Source organism: Vombatus ursinus, unplaced genomic scaffold (assembly GCF_900497805.2).
Source record: "Vombatus ursinus unplaced genomic scaffold, bare-nosed wombat genome assembly UNPS02014959.1, whole genome shotgun sequence".
Classification (NCBI taxonomy): Eukaryota; Metazoa; Chordata; class Mammalia; order Diprotodontia; family Vombatidae; genus Vombatus; species Vombatus ursinus.
Window position 1 is genome coordinate 1,315,232 of NW_020954737.1, and position 17,543 is coordinate 1,332,774.

The following is a 17,543-nucleotide window of genomic DNA, read 5'->3' on the forward strand; positions in this document are numbered from 1 at the left end:
TAGCTCTTCTCAGCATTGCAAGGATCTAAGACAACTCCAAAAGACTCACAATGGAAAAAGCTATCCACATCCAGAAAAAGAACTGTGGAATCTGAATGCAGATGGAAGCATCCTATTTGCTTTTTTCTTTTGTTGTTGTTTTCATTCTTCTTTCTCCTGGTTCCTCCCAATTAGCCCTAACTGTTCTTTACATCATGACTGATGTGAAAATATGCTTAATATGAATGTATAAGTAGAGCCTGTATTGGATTGTACACCATCGGGGGGAGGGGAGGAAGTGGGAGGAGGAGAAAATTTAAAACTCAAAATCTTATGGAAGTGAATGTTGAAAACTAAAAATAAATAAATTGTAAAAATAAATTTTTTTTAAAAATCTTTACTTAACCATACACTTAATTCTTAAATTACTGCTCTACATCTGTCCACTCACACCTAAACTCTCAGAAAAAAAAAATTACCTACACTCATTAGTTCCCTTTCTCCTCTCACTTAACCCCTTGCAATGCATGTAGATAACTCTTAGGACAATAAATCCAGCTTTAGGCTCTTTCCTCAGCTCTAATGCTGTAGCACCAACTGTCAGGTAAGCATTTCCAACTAGATGTCCCACAGACATCTCAACCTCAACAGATCTAGAACAAAATTCACTTTCTTCTCTCCCCCACTAAGTTACTCCTCCTTCAAAAATCTCTTTTATTTACAGCACTACCATCTTTCCCAGTCATCAAGATTCAAAACCTAGTAGTTATCTTCGACTCTTCCCTATTTCTCCAAATTATTCCATTAACTGCTAAATTTTGTTTATTCTTTGACAACATCTCTTGCTTCCATACCCTCCTCCCTACTTACGTGGTTAGTATTCTATTTCAGGCCTTCTTATTTCTCACTTGGACTACTTCAACAGCATAACTGATTTCCCTATATTCAGTCTCTCTCCTTTCCCAATCCATCTTCCACACAACTACCAAATTGATATTCCTAAGGCATGGACCTAAGCATTTTACTTTCCTGCTCAGAAAGATATAGTGGCCACATATTTGTCTCTGGTATCAAATACAAACTCCTCATTGGCATTTAAAGTCCTTCACAATCTGTCTCTGGAGTACCTTTCCAGGCTATTACACATTATACTCTCTCCCGTTCACTGCCAATATACTCCAGACAAACTGATCTACTTACTGACTCAGCAACAAATCCATCTCCTGCCCCTCTCTTTGCACAGGCTGTTGAATGCACTCACTCCTCTCAGAATCCTTGGCTTCCTTCAAAGATCAGCTCTAGTCTACCTCCTAGGTGAAGCCTTTCCTAATCTCCCAGTTGTTAATGCTTTCCTTTACCCTAAAATTATTTTTATTTATATATGTGCATGTTGTTTCACCCTAATAGAATGTAAGCTCCTTGAGTACTGCTACTGTTTCATTTCTGTTTTATATGTCCAGGTCCGAGCATTGTGCTTGGCACAAAGTAGACATTTAATAAATGCTTGCTGAATGAATTAATGCTTTTTGTTTAAGAAGGCAGGAAATGTATGAGCTCTTGAAAATTTCTACTTAAAGTTAAAATAAAAAGTTTTGGTATGCTTTAATCAATTCCCCAAAAAATAGCAATTTCGGGCAGCTCGGTGGCACAGTGGATAGAGCATGGGCCCTGGAGTCAGGAGGACCTGAGCTCAAATCCTGCCTCGGACACCTAACACTCACTAACTGTGTGACTCTGGGCAAGTCACCTAACCCCAAATGCCTCACATAAAAAAAAATGGCAATTCATAAAGATTAATTCTAAGAGTTCCAGATAACTAAAGTCTCACTTGTAGTTATTAAATATGAAAAATATAATTTTAGTCTGATGTCAATAAATAACAGATACTTGTATTCATGTCTTTGTCTTTTAAATACAGAGTTTGTAATATTCTCACTTGCAATAGAGATTAGAGTGTGAAAGGAAAACACAATTTAACCACAAAGAAAGTGTCACTGTTGAGACTGTGGCACTCAAGAGCCCAAATGCAGAGAGGCAAAATGGGAAAAATTAGCATTGGTAGATATTTAGAGAAATGGAACATTAACTATTGGAGAAAGGGAATTTCAAGAAGACTAAGGGGAAAAAAATCATTCAAAGCCTGACTCAAACTAAATAAATTCTAATACTTTCTGGACTATTTCACTATAAATTCCAGAAGACATTTGAACAAGTAATCGCTAAGAGTGTTTACGGGACTAAAATAAAATTAAGCTGAGCTACTTTGGATCAAGTGCCCTGGTACGCACTCATATGAGTACTTACATGATGCCTTATAACTGTTCTTTCCTCCCAAATAACCAGCATTGGTCTGTGAGAAATAGATAGAAAGGATATAATTTCAGCTGTTCCTAAAACAGTTAAAAGGAATGAGTAATACACGTTGTTTGTTCTTTGTTTTCTAAGAGGACCAATGACATCACAGGGTGATGTGAATGAATTGGATTTAAGTGAGGCAGAGTTGCAAAGTCACTGACCTCACTCTCTTCCCAAATCGAAGTCCAGTGGCAAGACAAAAATCAAGATGATTGGTGATGGCTCAGGATGCAATGGATGACCTTGGTGTCTCTGGTGTCTGACCAAGATCTAAGAACTTCACAGCGCCTGCTTCAGCCACCTTCATGGCCATTGGAACAAATTGTTCTCATGCTATTCTGCCAGTGTAAACCTTCACATGCTTGGGGTAGACACCCCTCTAACTCACCTATAGCTTTAAGGCTTGTCAGTTACCCTCAACCTTAAGATGGGCTTAGCCCATCTGCCCAGACAGTTTACAAGGTGTGACCACTGCACATGCTACAGCTTCTTCTGGCCACAGGTGTCAGGTGGATAAGCAAACCCTTACAACAGAGGTGCTAGGCCTCCTGAACACCTCATACACCCAATATACAATAAAAAATTATTGGAGAACTACAAAGATACAGCAGATTAGGAATCACCATTAGATATTGAGGCAAATGAAAAGTTTTATTATGTATACCTTAATTTCATTTCCAAAACTAGAATTTCATTATGTCTGACATCTCAACCTCATTTAGATTTCAAGTTGAGTCTAGGTTTTGGGAACTATCAAAAACTGGCTTTTGTAAGCTCTGACACAAGTCAGTGATTGTCAACCTCTGGAATATTTCTATATATACAATTATTATTAGATTTTAATCACAGTATATTTGTCTGAATCATATTTATAATAGTATCTTTGCTTAAAGCTTTCTGAATTTGCTTTCAATTAATTTTAATAATTATACTCATTATGCCTTCATAATGCAATGGAAACACACTCAAACTAGTTCCAAGGACTATTTAAAATAGTCAAATTTCAGTTACTTTCAGCTAAGCTTTTACCAGATAAAGAAGCAATCATGCTTGTATTACTCTCTCTGATTTTCTCTCACTCAGCACATAGCAAGAAGTATAACTTTAACTATAAAGAAATGAGGTTTGAGGGTCTCCCTCAAAAACTATATACTCAGTTGTTGGAAAAGGCCTTTTAAAATAAAATATGTAGTTACCTCTACTGCTCACAATCTTTGAAAACGGAATGAAGAAGAGAAAAAGGAAATCAAAAAGGTTTCTAGTTCTTGCAGAACTGGGTTTTCAAAGTGTGGTGCTGTTGTTTTTTGTGTTGTGAATTCCCAGAATGTTAGAAATGTTTATACTCTGGTGGAGGTACAAAGAGATATTTCAAATCCAAATATAAATAATTTTAATTTATTGGGGATGAAGGAAAGAACTACATGGGATATAGTAATGACAAGAATAATTCCAACAATGAGAGATACTCAAGAGATGATTGTGATATAATACCATGCATGTAAATTTATAAACATGTGGCATCTCATTTCAATGAGCTTGTATCTAAACTTAGTTTTAAAAAAATCACCACCAGAGTATTCAAAGGAGGCACTCTGTATTATATAATTTATAGGAAAGAACCATTCACCATGTACTGTACAAGAGTGAGATGATATGTGTATAAAATTAAATCTTTGATAGATTTACAAACATTGGCATTTTGAAGGATAAACATACCTCCAAGTATTTATAACTTTTGCAATTAGAATGGTATTTGACTACAATGCTTACATAAAACATTTGTATTCATGATCTGTTATGCTGGTTTCTGATAAACTGTACTATTCATCTGTATGGATGGTACTACCCACATTGACTATGTTCTCTAACAGATGAGAAGTAAATGGTAACTAATATAAGAGTCATTCTTGAATTAGTGGTCTTTGCACAGTTGCACTACTATCTTATTAAAACAAAGCTGTAAATCAATAACAAATTAGAATAATGGGAAAAAATTAGAATAAAAATGGCATACAATTGATGCAACTCTAACCCCACCCACTTAATAAATTATTGATGATGAAAAACGGGAAATGATTAAAAGAAACAAAATCAACATAATCAAAGGGCAGCTAGGTGGCACAGTGGATAGAGCTCCGGCCTTGGAGTCAGGAGGACCTGAGTTCAAATTCGACCTCAGACACTTGATACTTAACTAGCTGTGTGACCCCGGACAAGTCATCTAACCCCAAGTGCCTCATCAAAAACAAAACAACAAAAAAAATCAACATAACCAATGACCGTTTCCTAAAGATTGATTTAAATCAATCATTATTACAAGAGAATCAAAGAGAGCTGAGGAATCACAGTTTGGACTATAAACTTATCTGTAAAATCTTACAAAAGACAATGGTAGAAGACTTACTGATGCAGGAAATGGTAGAAGTAAAAACGAGTTTAGAGCAGCTTAGTAAAAGAGCCAGATCCTGAAAACGTGCATGGATAAAACTCAATGAAGACAATAAACAAAAAATGGAGAAAAAATCTGTCAGTTTCTGTAACAAATTTTTTTCTATCAATGACAATGAAGCTACTACATTTAGACTCTAACATCACAAATGCCAAGTCCTGCAAGCAGAAGCAGAAAGAACTTATAGAAAACAAAGAAAGAAAGAGCAACTAGATCAGACCAAGTACACAGAGAGGAGGTCAAGCTGGAAGTGACACAGTTCTGAGGATATTAAGACATCAATTTTCAAGCTATCTAAAAGAAAAGATACCAAACACTCAGGAAAAAAAAATCATGCACCATAAAATATTACCCAAAAAAAGTAATCATGAAAATATCAATAATAGTGGCTATTTACTCATCTCCATAAAATCTTTATGAGAATAAGCTATATACATGCTGAGATATCCTTGATAAAAACATGAGAAGGGTGTTGTACAAAAAAAATCCTATGATAGACTGCAACTTTATAGTTCTGAAATTGACTGAAAGGTGCAAAGACTATAAATATACCACTATAATTATGATTTATTGACTATAAAAAAGGATTGATTCTGCTCAGACAAATATTCCTTAAAAGGGCTCTCCTCCAACAGAATATATTAAAAACATATAAAAATTGTTTTAAAATTGTATAATATTCCTTGAAAGATCTTGAGAGAAATTAATTTTATTTACTATGATATTAATAACTAATTATTGTGATCCACCCTTTTCCTTCATTTTCTGTAAAGGCCCAACTCCTGTTAAGGTCAGTCAGTCTCTGAAGGGCATAGATGATTGATGAAATTGCTCCTAGCCCTCAAGGAACATGCTTCTCATGCTCATTACCAACTAGCAGACCTAATTTCTGTTTAGAGCATAAATAGAATCCAGTTCAGGCAAGCCCTTACCCTGAGGGAAGAAACCTCTATCCTTGATCTCCTTCATTAGAGTTTAGAGTGACCCAGCTCTTCAAGGAGAAAACCAGATGGAGAGTGCAGACGGAGATGGCTTCCCCTTGCCCAGATGCCTTGAGGCTGCTCAGTCTCATGATCAAGCCAAGCTCTCAGCAGGAGGAACTGAAGACTTTTCGCCCACCACCTCATTAAATGTCCACCAATCAGGGATGATTTTCACTTGTCAGAGGATTCCCTTTTCAGAAGGGATTTATGGTGTTTCAGAGTCTCCCTTGGTATCTTTGGTTACCAGAAGAAAACACTGGCCATCAATTTACTTATTGCTGACTAGCCTAATTAATAAATTTATTATTAATTACCCAAAACTCTCTCTCTCTAGGGGTTTTCATTCATTTCAACCTAAAAGTGATAACCTTGTTCAGTGACCCTTTATTATTATCAAGTAAAGCCAAAAGCAGGGAAATGTGTGCTTGCCAAAAGTGTTTGTCACCATCACAATAGCCTATGGATGATGAGGCCCTACAAACACCCCGTGGAAGGCATCAAACTGAATGGAACAGGAACACAAAGTCTCTTAAATGAGACCCATAATTACTCAAATTTGTTCAGTCTCACTATTCATACAGAAAAGACCAAGTCAGTGAAAAATGCCTATTGTTGTTCAGACCATGATACACATTTGTGAGAGATATATCTATCTTGTAAAATTTGTTCATCAGTACAGTACTTACATCTCAAACACTGAAGATGGAAAATGTTGGCCCAAATTTGAAAAGGAAAATGAGATGATGATAAAAATATTTATATACTGTTTTAAGGTTTGCAAGTTGCTTTACATATATTATCTCATTTGATCCTCAGAACAACTCTGTATGGTTGATGTTATCCCTACTTTATAGACGAGAAAAGAGAAGCCAGCAATGGTTAAGAGACTTGCCCAGGATCACAGAGCTAATTAAGTACATGAGGCAAGATTGAACTCAGGTCTTTCTTACTCCAATTCCAGCACTCTATATCTACTATGCAACTTAACTGATTTTTCATTCTCTCTGTCTACTGGTTCCTTCTCTGATAACTAAAAACACACCCCAGTTCATTTTCCTCTCCCCATCCTTAAGAAACCCTCAAGTCACCTCAACAACAATGGAAAGATTTATAATAGGCACTAGGAAGCTATAGCATATCATGAAAAACTTGCCTAGAAAAAAAAACCCAGCATATAGTATATTATTTATGGGCCTAACAAGAAAATAAGGATGAATCATGTAATGATCTTGCAAGGGAGAACTAACAGCCAGCATGCTCCCTTGGTATCCACCCATTGTCAAGACAGTCAGAGAAAGGCCTCTAGCACTTTGGGGATAACACACTGGAAAAATAAACTTGAATGGGTTGGGATATCTACCAATGGAGGAAGTATCCACATTGATGAGATCACACATCCATCTTTGTGACTTTTCGTTCTCACTCACCCCAAATCAGTTGTCAAATCCCATTGTTTCTACTTCTGTAACATCTCTTACATCATTCCTTTACCTCTACTCACACAGCTACTACCCTAGTTCAGGTCTGTATCACCTCACCGGGCCTATTTCAATAGCCTCCTAATTTGTTTCTCTGCCTCAAATCTCTCCTCTCTTAACTCCATCTCCCACATAGCTGATGAGTGACAGTTTTCTGGAACACAGTTCTGAGCATGTCACTTTCATACTCAAAAACCAACAATGGTTCCCTATAGCCTTTAGGATTAAATATAAAGTCTTCTCTTTTTAAAGCCCTTCACAACCTACCTTTCCAATATTATACATGATCCCCTTTTCACATTCTGTGGTTTAACCAGAAGACTTATTATTACTATTATTCCTCATACGGGATACTTCATCTTCTATTTCCACTCTTTTGTATTGGCTATCCCCTGTGCCTGGCAGCATTCCTTCCTCACCTGCACCTCACAGCATCCCTTGCCTCCTTCCTTCAGGACTTACTTAAGCTCCAACGTATATCTAATTATGATTTGAAAAGCAATCAGTTTGACCATAGCTCATAGCTTTTTAATGGGTTTTATCAAAACTGCACAGATACTGCTCTGACTGACATAGCTACAACAGCCCAATGGGATACTGTCTATTCAGGTTGGCACAGTAATTGCTAAACAATAGAAAAAAGGTTTTATCTAGTCTTCAAAGACAGATATCTCCATTCTTGTTTTAGAAAAAAATGAACAGATTCAGAACTATCAAAGGACTTTAAATTATCATTAAAGTTGGATTAAAATTATCGTTGAAGTTGGAAATTCCAATCCTATCAGGCAAAAAATGAGAAATCTAGTGGCAGTCTAATCTGCAACAAGCCAATAGAAACAAACTCCCATCTGATGCCAAAACTAGTATCTCAGAAAAAAAGATCTGAAAAGCACTAATGACCTCAAAGCAAATTATATCACATGATCAGGGCAAACCTGACTCTTAATTGACTATAATGCTGAAAATGCAATTCTAATTATTCATTCTTCTAATTCTAAATTCCTTGAAAGTAGATTATTCTTTGTATTCCCAATGTGCAAAATAGTACATGTAGTAGTCATGTAGTCTGTCAAATGAATTAATTCATCAAATATTTATTGAACACAATTATTTAGTGCATGTAAGAAAAGCACTATGTACCTCAGATGTTTGTTTAAAAAAAAAAAACCCCAACAAACCTGTGAGATTTATTTTGGAGTGGAAAAAGTACAGATAATACTCCAGTGATAAAGGTGAGTAAATTTTCTCCAAAAGGAGACATAAATGTCATTTCCTATTTTAGAAAGGAGGAATGAGGAAAATGAAGAATTTCATTTTGAGATATCTTATTCTAAGATGGAAATGCTTTATTTTCATAAGGAAATATCCCCATCTTGTGGGCTTTCAGGAGACTATCAAAAAAGGTATTTTGACAATTGCAGATATAAATGTTAACACTCAATTTACAAATAAGCCAAACATATGAACAAGCAGAAGAAAAGTAATGCCCATGGAGGAAATGGAACCATCCTGATGGATGCAAGGCAGAGCTCAGATAATTCATATATTTTGATGAATGAATGAAAAAGATCTGTAAATAACGAGGTCATGGAGATATAACTAACTTTTCAACATGTAAACTGCCCCCCCAAACTTCAGTACTTCAGAAATAATATTTCCATATTATTATTGCATTCATGAACAAAAACACCATTACAAGTCTCAGCCTATATATGTCAATAGCACTCTAATTCACTCAGGAAACACTTTTCAAAAGTCAACTAAAAACAAAACACCCCAGCACATTTCTAAACACCTGTGAAGAACTAATTAAATTTTACTGTGTTTTTATTATATTCAAGAATAAATTTTTTAAAACATAGGCATAGCAGCATTCTCTTTCCTATACATTACTGCATTTACCTGCCATCTTCTCACAACCTAAGACCCCAGCACACAACATTTACAAATGCAAGAAGTCATTATTGTTTACAAATTTGCTATTTCAGGGAAATTCACTTTAAGCAAAGTATAAAATGAATACAAGGTTTTCTTAGACTCCTCCACATTATTTTATTATAATGTACACTCTAGTAATAGACTTCCAACATAATAGTGTTTGAATACAGTATTGCTACTTGAACTGAGTTTCAAATTTTTTGAAACAAGATTGACTATAAATCAGAAGTTCAGTGGTATCATAAAAACAGAGGTGCAATACTATGTATTCATGAATGCATTCAGGCGAAATAGAGCAAAATTCCATTACAGTAACAGGGTTTATATTATAAGACTATTTGCACTGTCCAGTATAGGGCCCAAAGTAGCAGCATGTTGTTAATCTGTTACAACAAATTTTCTCAAATTAACAATCGTATATAAAGCTTTATTTAATCCTAATCTCAAATTAAACTACCTAACCATGCAGAGTTTGCAGAGCAGGCAGGGAGAAAAAAAGAGTTGGTCTCTTTATGGGTATTGCTCTGGCATCAAACACGAGGTACGCAATTACTTCCTCCCAGAAAAATCCTTACAAATCTAACTTTTAAAAATTCACCAAAAAATTTTTTTTATATCTTTGTAAAGCCCAGAAAAATGGGAGGAGTATATGAAATATCCTATCTTTTCCTAATAGATTTACAGCTTGTCTTCTCAATCAATTCACAATAGAAAGTCAGGGAATCAGCTTGGTTTCACTACCAGCTCCTAGAGATTATAAATGTAGCTTTTAACATTGTACCTATTAAAAACATATTCTATTGAGATAAATCACTTAGACTAGAGCTCATAGGATCACAGACTTAAGAGCTAAAAAGTACTTCAGAGACTCATTTTATAGATGAGGAAACTGAGGCCCAAGGAGGTTAAACAATTGGTCGAAGGTCACAAGTGTCATATGACTCAAAGGCAGAATTTTAGCCCAGGACCTCAGACTCCAGGGCCAACATTCTTTCTACCATATCATGCATTGTAATGCTGATCATAAATTCCTTAGAATCCCAGGATTTAGGTCCTCTGAGGAAAGGATCACCACACCTAACATCATTTTACAAAGGAAGAAACTAAAGCCATGAATGAGAAAGATCCAAGGTCACAAAATGAGTTAATCACAGGGTTGAAATTATAATTCTGGACTCCCAGGCCACCATCCATTACACTTTACCACAATGCATCTTACTGACACTCTTCTCTTGGCTTCAATGGCACTGTACTTTCCTGGTTTTCATCCTATCTTTCTGACCACTTCTGTTTCCTTTGCTACATCTTCTTTATACTCTCCACCCCTTACATAAGTACATCCTCCAAGATCTTTCATTGTCTTCTTGATAATTACTCCTTCGGCAAATTTATCCATTCTCATGATTTCAATTATCACCACCAAGAAGATATAACCTACATCTTCCACACCTATTACATTTGTAAACAATAACAACTTCTTAGGGTTGTAAATGTTGTGCATTAGGGGAACTAGAGTTATGCTAAGAGAGCAGGTAAATGTGATAATGTGGAGGGAGGAGATGCTGCTAAGCAAACATAGTTGGTTCCATTTTTTTATAGGCCAACAGTATCTCACATGGCACTAGGCTCACCGCAGTAATTTAAGACCTATCTATTGAATCATTGAATGTAAATAAACAGTGGTCATGTGAATATCCAAATGTCACCTTAAACACAATGTTCATATAAACAGACATTTCTCCACAAACTAATTTGCATTTGCAATAAGTCTATTTCTATTAGTGGAGGCACCATTATAACAGTACCCCAAATTAAAAACACTACATCATGTTTGATTGTTCCTCAGATGCCCTGGTCTCCATGAAACTTACTCCAATGCTCCTAAGTAAAAGGGATCTCTTCAAATTTCACATGGCACTTTATCACAATCTCTTCTTTGTCATTATCACAGTCCAAATTCTCTATTTATTATGAACAGCAGTGGTGTCAAACTCAAATAGAAATTGGGGCTACTAAACTGTACATAAAATCCTTACAGGCCACAAATTGATCTAGTTTTAAAATATAGTATAATATGTTTATTGCATTTTTATTTTATTTTGTTAAATATTCCCCAATTACATTTTAATCTGGGTCAGACTATATTGAAGCATGTTGTGGGCTGCATGTGGTTCACAGGCTACATGTCTGATACCTTTAGAATAGGGTATGTTTTAGCAGAATACTAGGACATAAACTCAAAGAAGAAAGGGTCTATGTCATTTATCATCTTTTTATTCCAAGTACCTTGCACACAGATGTTTAATTAAATTGTTGAATCAGCATATATTCTTTAAATATTTCATGTATCTTTTTTTCTAATTATTTTTTACATCTTTTAAAATAATGCTATAAAAATATTGAAGGTAAGCACGTCTTAAATTCTTTTTATGTCCACTGCAGTGCCTAGCATAGTAGGCAATCAATACTTACTAATGAATGAAGGAACTTTATATGTAATGCATTTAAGAACAGTAGTGTTGGGGGGGAAAACAGAGTCGAGATGGTAGAGACATGCCTGAGCTTTCACAAATTCCCCTCCAAACAACTTTAAATAACACCTCAAAACAAATTCGGGAGCAATAGAACCATAAAAGGACAGGGTGAAATAATTTTACAATCCAAGACAACTTAGGTCGGCAGAAAAGGTCCATTGTACTGGGGTGACAGTGGAGCACAGTTCAGCACAGGCCACACCAGCACAGGCTGGGCCCCAGCAAACCAAGAGCAGGCCTTGCAGGTGACTGAATCAGTCGCTACAGCAGCTTCAAGAACTCTCTTACCACAAAGGGTAAGGTGATTGGACAACTGATGAGAAGGAGCTTATGGGGTCCCCTTTGTTGGCAATGGGTAAAGGACTCAGTTACATAACTCAAACTAACATCTGGGTTACAGTGGTGAGTGGCAGTCCAACGGTGAAGAAAAGCACTAGCACACCAGAACTTAAAACTGAAGGAGAGCGGGGACCCTGGTCAAAGTTCCGGGGCAGAAGAGAGTGCTTGTGGTTGCTCACAGACCAGAGCACAGGGCAGGAGAGTAGTAAACACACCTGTCCTTAGATCATATCACCTTGAAAGGTATGAAAGCTTACAGATTTCCGGAACTAGCTCTGAAAACAGCTGCCAAGAAAAAAAACAAAACAAAAAAAAAAAACAAAAATAAAACAGAAGTTTGGGACAGTGTCCCCTCCACTCCAGCAGTAGAGCCCAACTTTAACATAAAATAAAAAGTCAAGAAGTAGGCTGGAAAAAATGAGAAAACAATGAAAAAAGATACTGACCATAGAAAGCTCCCCAGCTTTTGGGAATAAGAACTCACTATCTGACAAAAACTGCTAGGAAAACTGTAAAACAGTATGGGAAAAAACTAGGTATGGACTAACATCTTACACCATATAGCAAGATAAGGTCAAAATGAGTACATGACTTAGATATAAAAGGTGATACCATAAGCAAATTAGGAGAGCAAGGAATAGTTTACCTGTCAGGTCTATGGAGAACGGAAGAATTTATGACCAAATAAGAGACAGAGCATTATGAGATATAAAATGATAAATTTGATTATATTAAATTACAAAGTTTCTGCACAAACAAAACCAACGTAACCAAGATTAGAAGGAAAGCAGAAAGCTGGGAAACAATTTTTATAGCAAGTGTCTCTGATAAAGGCCTCATTTCTCAAATATATAGAGAACCTAGTCAAATTCATAGGAATACAAGTCATTCCCCAATTGATAAATGGTCAAAGGATAAACAGGCAGCTGTCAGATGAAGAAATCGAAGCTATCAATATCAACATATAGAAAAAATGCTCTAAATCACTATTATAATTTTTTTTGGTGAGGCAATCAGGTTTAAGTGACTTGCCCAGGGTCACACAGCTAGTGTCAAATGTCTGAGGCCAGATTTTAACTTGGATCCTCCTGACTCCAAGACTGGTGCTCTAACTACTGCACTACCTAGCTGACCTTCTAAATCACTATTGATTAGAGAAACATAGATTAAAACAACTCTGAGGCACCAACTCACACCTATCAGATTAGTTAATATGACAGAAGAGGAAAATGAATAAATGTTGGAGAGGATGTGGGAAAACTGGGACACTAATGCACTAGAGTGCATGGTGGAATTGTGAACTGATCCAGTCACTCTGAAGAAGAATTACGAACTATGCCCAAAGGGCAATAAAATTATGCATACCCTTTGAATCAGTAATACCATTACTAGGTCTGTAACCCAAAGAGATTAAAAAAAAATAAAGGAAAAGGCCTTTTTACAAAATTACGATTTACAAATTTACAAAAATTTACAAAATTACAAAAATATTTACAGCAGCTCTTTTTGTGGTGGCAAAGAATCAGAAATTGAAGAGCTGCCCATCAATTGTGGAATGGCTGATCAAGTTGTGGTGGAATACTCTTGTGCTTAAGAAATGACAATCAGGATGTCCTCAGAAAAACCTGGAAAGACTTACATGAACTGATACAAAATGAAATGAGCAGAACCAAGAGAACAGCGTACACAGTAACAGCAATACTGCACAATGATCAGTTGCAAATGACTTAGCTATTCTCAGCAATACAATGATCCAAGACAATTCCTAAGTACTTAATCTGAAAAAATGCTATCCAGTTCCAGGGAAAAAACTGATGGAATGAATGCAATTCAAAGCTTACTTTTTTTTTTACTTTATTTTTTGGGGTGTTGTGATTTTTTAGGTCTGTGTTTTCTTTCACAATATGACTAATTTGGAAATATGTTTTGCTGGGGCAACCAGGTGGCGCAGAGGATAGAGCACCAGCCCTGAAATCAGGAGGACCCGAGTTCAAATCTGGCCTCAGACCAAACACTTGACACTTACTAGCTGTGTGTCCCTTAACCACAATTGCCAAAAAAAAAAAAAAAAAAAGAAATATGTTTTGCATGAGATGTATAACCTACATCAAATTGCTTGCATTCTCAATGAGGAGGGAGGTGAGGAAGGGAGAGAAAGAATTTTGAACTCAAAGTTTTAAGCAACAAATGTTGAAAAATGTTTTAACATGTAATTGAGGGGAGGAAAAAATATTAAATAAAAAAGAACAATAGTGTTATGGGATGTTTGATCAGTCAAAACATTACTAGATTTCAATCTTCTCTTCAGGACCTCATTACTAGAAAGGGATAAAAAAATTGCAAAAACTCACAAAATGATTATTTGTTTAGATATTATAATGTACAGAAAAAAAGTTGCAAAAGTAGGTGTTATTTAGTCTAGTGAAAAGGAAGTTAAAAGGTAGAACTAAATGATAGTGACCAAAAAGTCTTTGTTTCCCTTCAGAAAAAGAACTGGCACATGAAGGAAATAGATTAGATATAGAGAGGAATTTACTCTCAAGCAATGGCCTGCCTGGAAAGGAAGGGGATTGTGTATATGTGAATGCGTGTGTGTGTGTGTGTGTGTGTGTGTGTGTGTGTGTGTGTATAGATGTATGTATGTACATATTTCCTCCTGCAAATACATTCAAGGATCTAGAAAGCAAAACAAAAAACCTACCAAATAGACAATATGCAGGTCATTCTCTAAAACAAAGCCTTTCATAGCTCTCTGAAGGTCAGCAAATATATCCAGGGCCTCAGATGGAGAAAGAGATGAAGAAAGAGTGGCTGAACCAAGGTGGGTAGGATGATATACTTTTTCTAAAAGAAAAGCAAATATTAAATTTAAAAGATGAAGTATTTTCTCATTCTACAAAGAATCAAAAAACTATAAGCATATCTTGCAGAAATTCTTGTCAAGCAAACATTTGTCCAGTTTTGGACTATTTTGAGCAAAAACTTAAATATTCATGGAGTCACAAGGTGATATGAAAAAATATTAACATTAAACAAAGTATTTACAAGTAATTATCAACAAAGGCTCAACCAGGACTTTTTATGAAGAAGAAAAGAAAAAGCCCAAACTGAAACATATATGAATGTGCTGAACTGGCCACAAAGTGTTAAATCAGCAAAGAGGCTCAATTTACATGCAGTTATAAGAAAAGCACAAAAAGTAATTGGTAATATTCAAATTGCAAACATAGTCTACAGCTAATATCTAAGGTCTCTCTCAAATCTAAGAGTCTAAAATCCTCAAAATCTAAAATGTACCTTCTGGTTATTCTTATTTTTACTTCCCTAATATTTTATGATTAAGAAGAGCAACAAATCAGCATACAAATAGTTCCTATTGCTGTCTTCTGATTTGGTGACTCTTCTCCAGGAACATCCCAAGAGGAGCTAGTTCTGAGCCACCCCAAGTTTTCACTGGACCAATGAGAACTGTTTGTGTTATATACAAACAAATAAACACATTAGAGTAATATGAATAGTGCTGAGCCACAGGACATATAACCTCTTGATTATATCAGCTCTCTTCATAATAATTTTTCAGTCTTCAACTGAAGTTAAGTCCACTATGTTTGCTTTTCTCCCATGTTTGTTTCTCTAAAAAGAGTTTACAAAATTCAGCAATGGGGACAGGAAATTGCCAGTTATTAATATATAAAGAAAAAAGCAAATTAGTGAAGGCTTGGCTTTTCAATATCATAAGGGGAAAAACTAAAGAAAGCTTTTTGTTGTCCAGAAACCATAAGCTTTAATTATATGTTTTGCTATTTGATATTCTTGTTTGTCCCGTGACAATCCAATTTCCACTTATTTTCAAAAGCTTAATTTCTAAGTAACCATGGAGAAGATAAGCTGACAAAAATGGAAATGCCATTTTTACCTTTTACTCCGACAGTAGGTTCTGAAATCTGAATGAATTCATTCTCTAGTAGCCACATCACACAGTCTTCAATTGCTCCATGCTGTTCCTGTTGGGTTTTCTGCTTTTCCCCTTTCACACTTTTCTGTTTTTCCATTTTCAGACTTGTTGCCAAAAAAGTACAAGAAGCATAAGTCTGTACATCTTTTGGTGTATTGGCAACTCCACCAACTATTATCTAGTAAGTGGAAAAAATGGAAAATTATAACATCATAAAATAAAAAGATAACTGACACAAAAAACATAAAAGAAACAAATAAATTCATTTTGCCAAAAACTCTTCAGGATCTGATTGTCCAAACTAACAGTATTATTCTTATTCCAACTGACAATTTGAAAAAATGGAAAATTTCTTTAAAGCAGGTAATTGGCTGGCTCTTTTTTTAGATACCACCTGAATGAGAGAATTTATAAAATTCTGGTACTAGCAAAATATATTAAAGTTGGGATTGCTGTCCTAAATTTTAAAGATGATAACTGACTAATCAAACTAATTATCTCATTTTTTTCTTTTGAAATTTATAATACATGGTTCTTGACAGCTTACATAATCTGATCCTTTGTCTAAAGAGAAGAAAGAAGTTAATTCAGAGAGAGATTAGGGCCACTTGATTCTGATACTCAATCTTTTGGGGGCCATGTTATATTACATTTTTATAATAATTGCAATTAGAAACAGATAAATAGAACACGACCTATGTTAAGCTTTAGGGGAGCGCTATCCAAAGTCAGAAAAGATCTGGATAATTGAAAAGTCCATCTATATATTATTTTTCTAAATAAATACTTAAAATGAAAAGTTTTACTCCTTTAAATTCCTTTGTTTCACTGCAGGGCAAAAGAAAAAGTGGTGTCCTGGTCTGTTCTCCCTTACCTCCAGGATAGCTCGTATCATACTGGCAGTCATCTCCCCTCCGTCTCTTCTTTGCAGGCTGCTACACACAGGTTTGAGGGACCCCTGAAGGAGAGCAATGCCTTTTGATTTCTCTGACTTCTTGCAGACTAAGATACTTTCACCTACAAACAATGCAAATGTGTCAGATCCTACTCTTATTTCCATACAATAGTCAATTTGAATTTTCATTTTCTCTTTAATATTTAGTCACCTTTTTTCTTCTCTTACTAACTCCCTTTATCATATTCTCTACAAACCTTCTGCTGACATTAGACAACTTCTCTCCCACTTTACTGAAAAGACTGAGGCCTCTAGAGAAGACCTTCTCCATCTCTCCTACCGTCCTCTACCCTTTCCTTTCAGTTTAAGAGAAAGAAACTCTCCTTCCTGCCAAAGCTGAGCCCTTCATTTGTGGCCTCAGGACCCACCTTCCCTCCTTCTTCACCTCTCTCATCTTCAACCTCTCATACTCTGCCTAGGTCTCCTGTATTCTAAAAATACCCACCTCTGACTCTGCTGTATCTACCCCTCCTCTCTCTTTTCTTCTTTGCTGTCAATTATTTAGAAAGAATAGGAGCCTACACTTGCTACCACTACTGCCTCCACCTTACACTCCCTGCAATTTGTCTTGTATCGCC

General features: G+C 35.8%; 1 protein-coding gene across 1 annotated transcript in view; it reads right to left on the bottom strand.

Annotated features, from left to right (window-relative positions):
• POLQ (DNA polymerase theta) overlaps window positions 1-17,543 on the bottom strand; it is a 119,858-nt gene that overhangs the window by 75,026 nt on the left and 27,289 nt on the right. The window contains exons 10-12 of the mRNA XM_027845167.1: window positions 16,885-17,027; window positions 15,972-16,188; window positions 14,757-14,899 (exon numbers count right to left, since the gene is read on the bottom strand). Coding sequence (XP_027700968.1) covers window positions 14,757-14,899; window positions 15,972-16,188; window positions 16,885-17,027 — 503 coding nt within the window. The remainder of the gene's footprint in view (window positions 1-14,756; window positions 14,900-15,971; window positions 16,189-16,884; window positions 17,028-17,543) is intronic.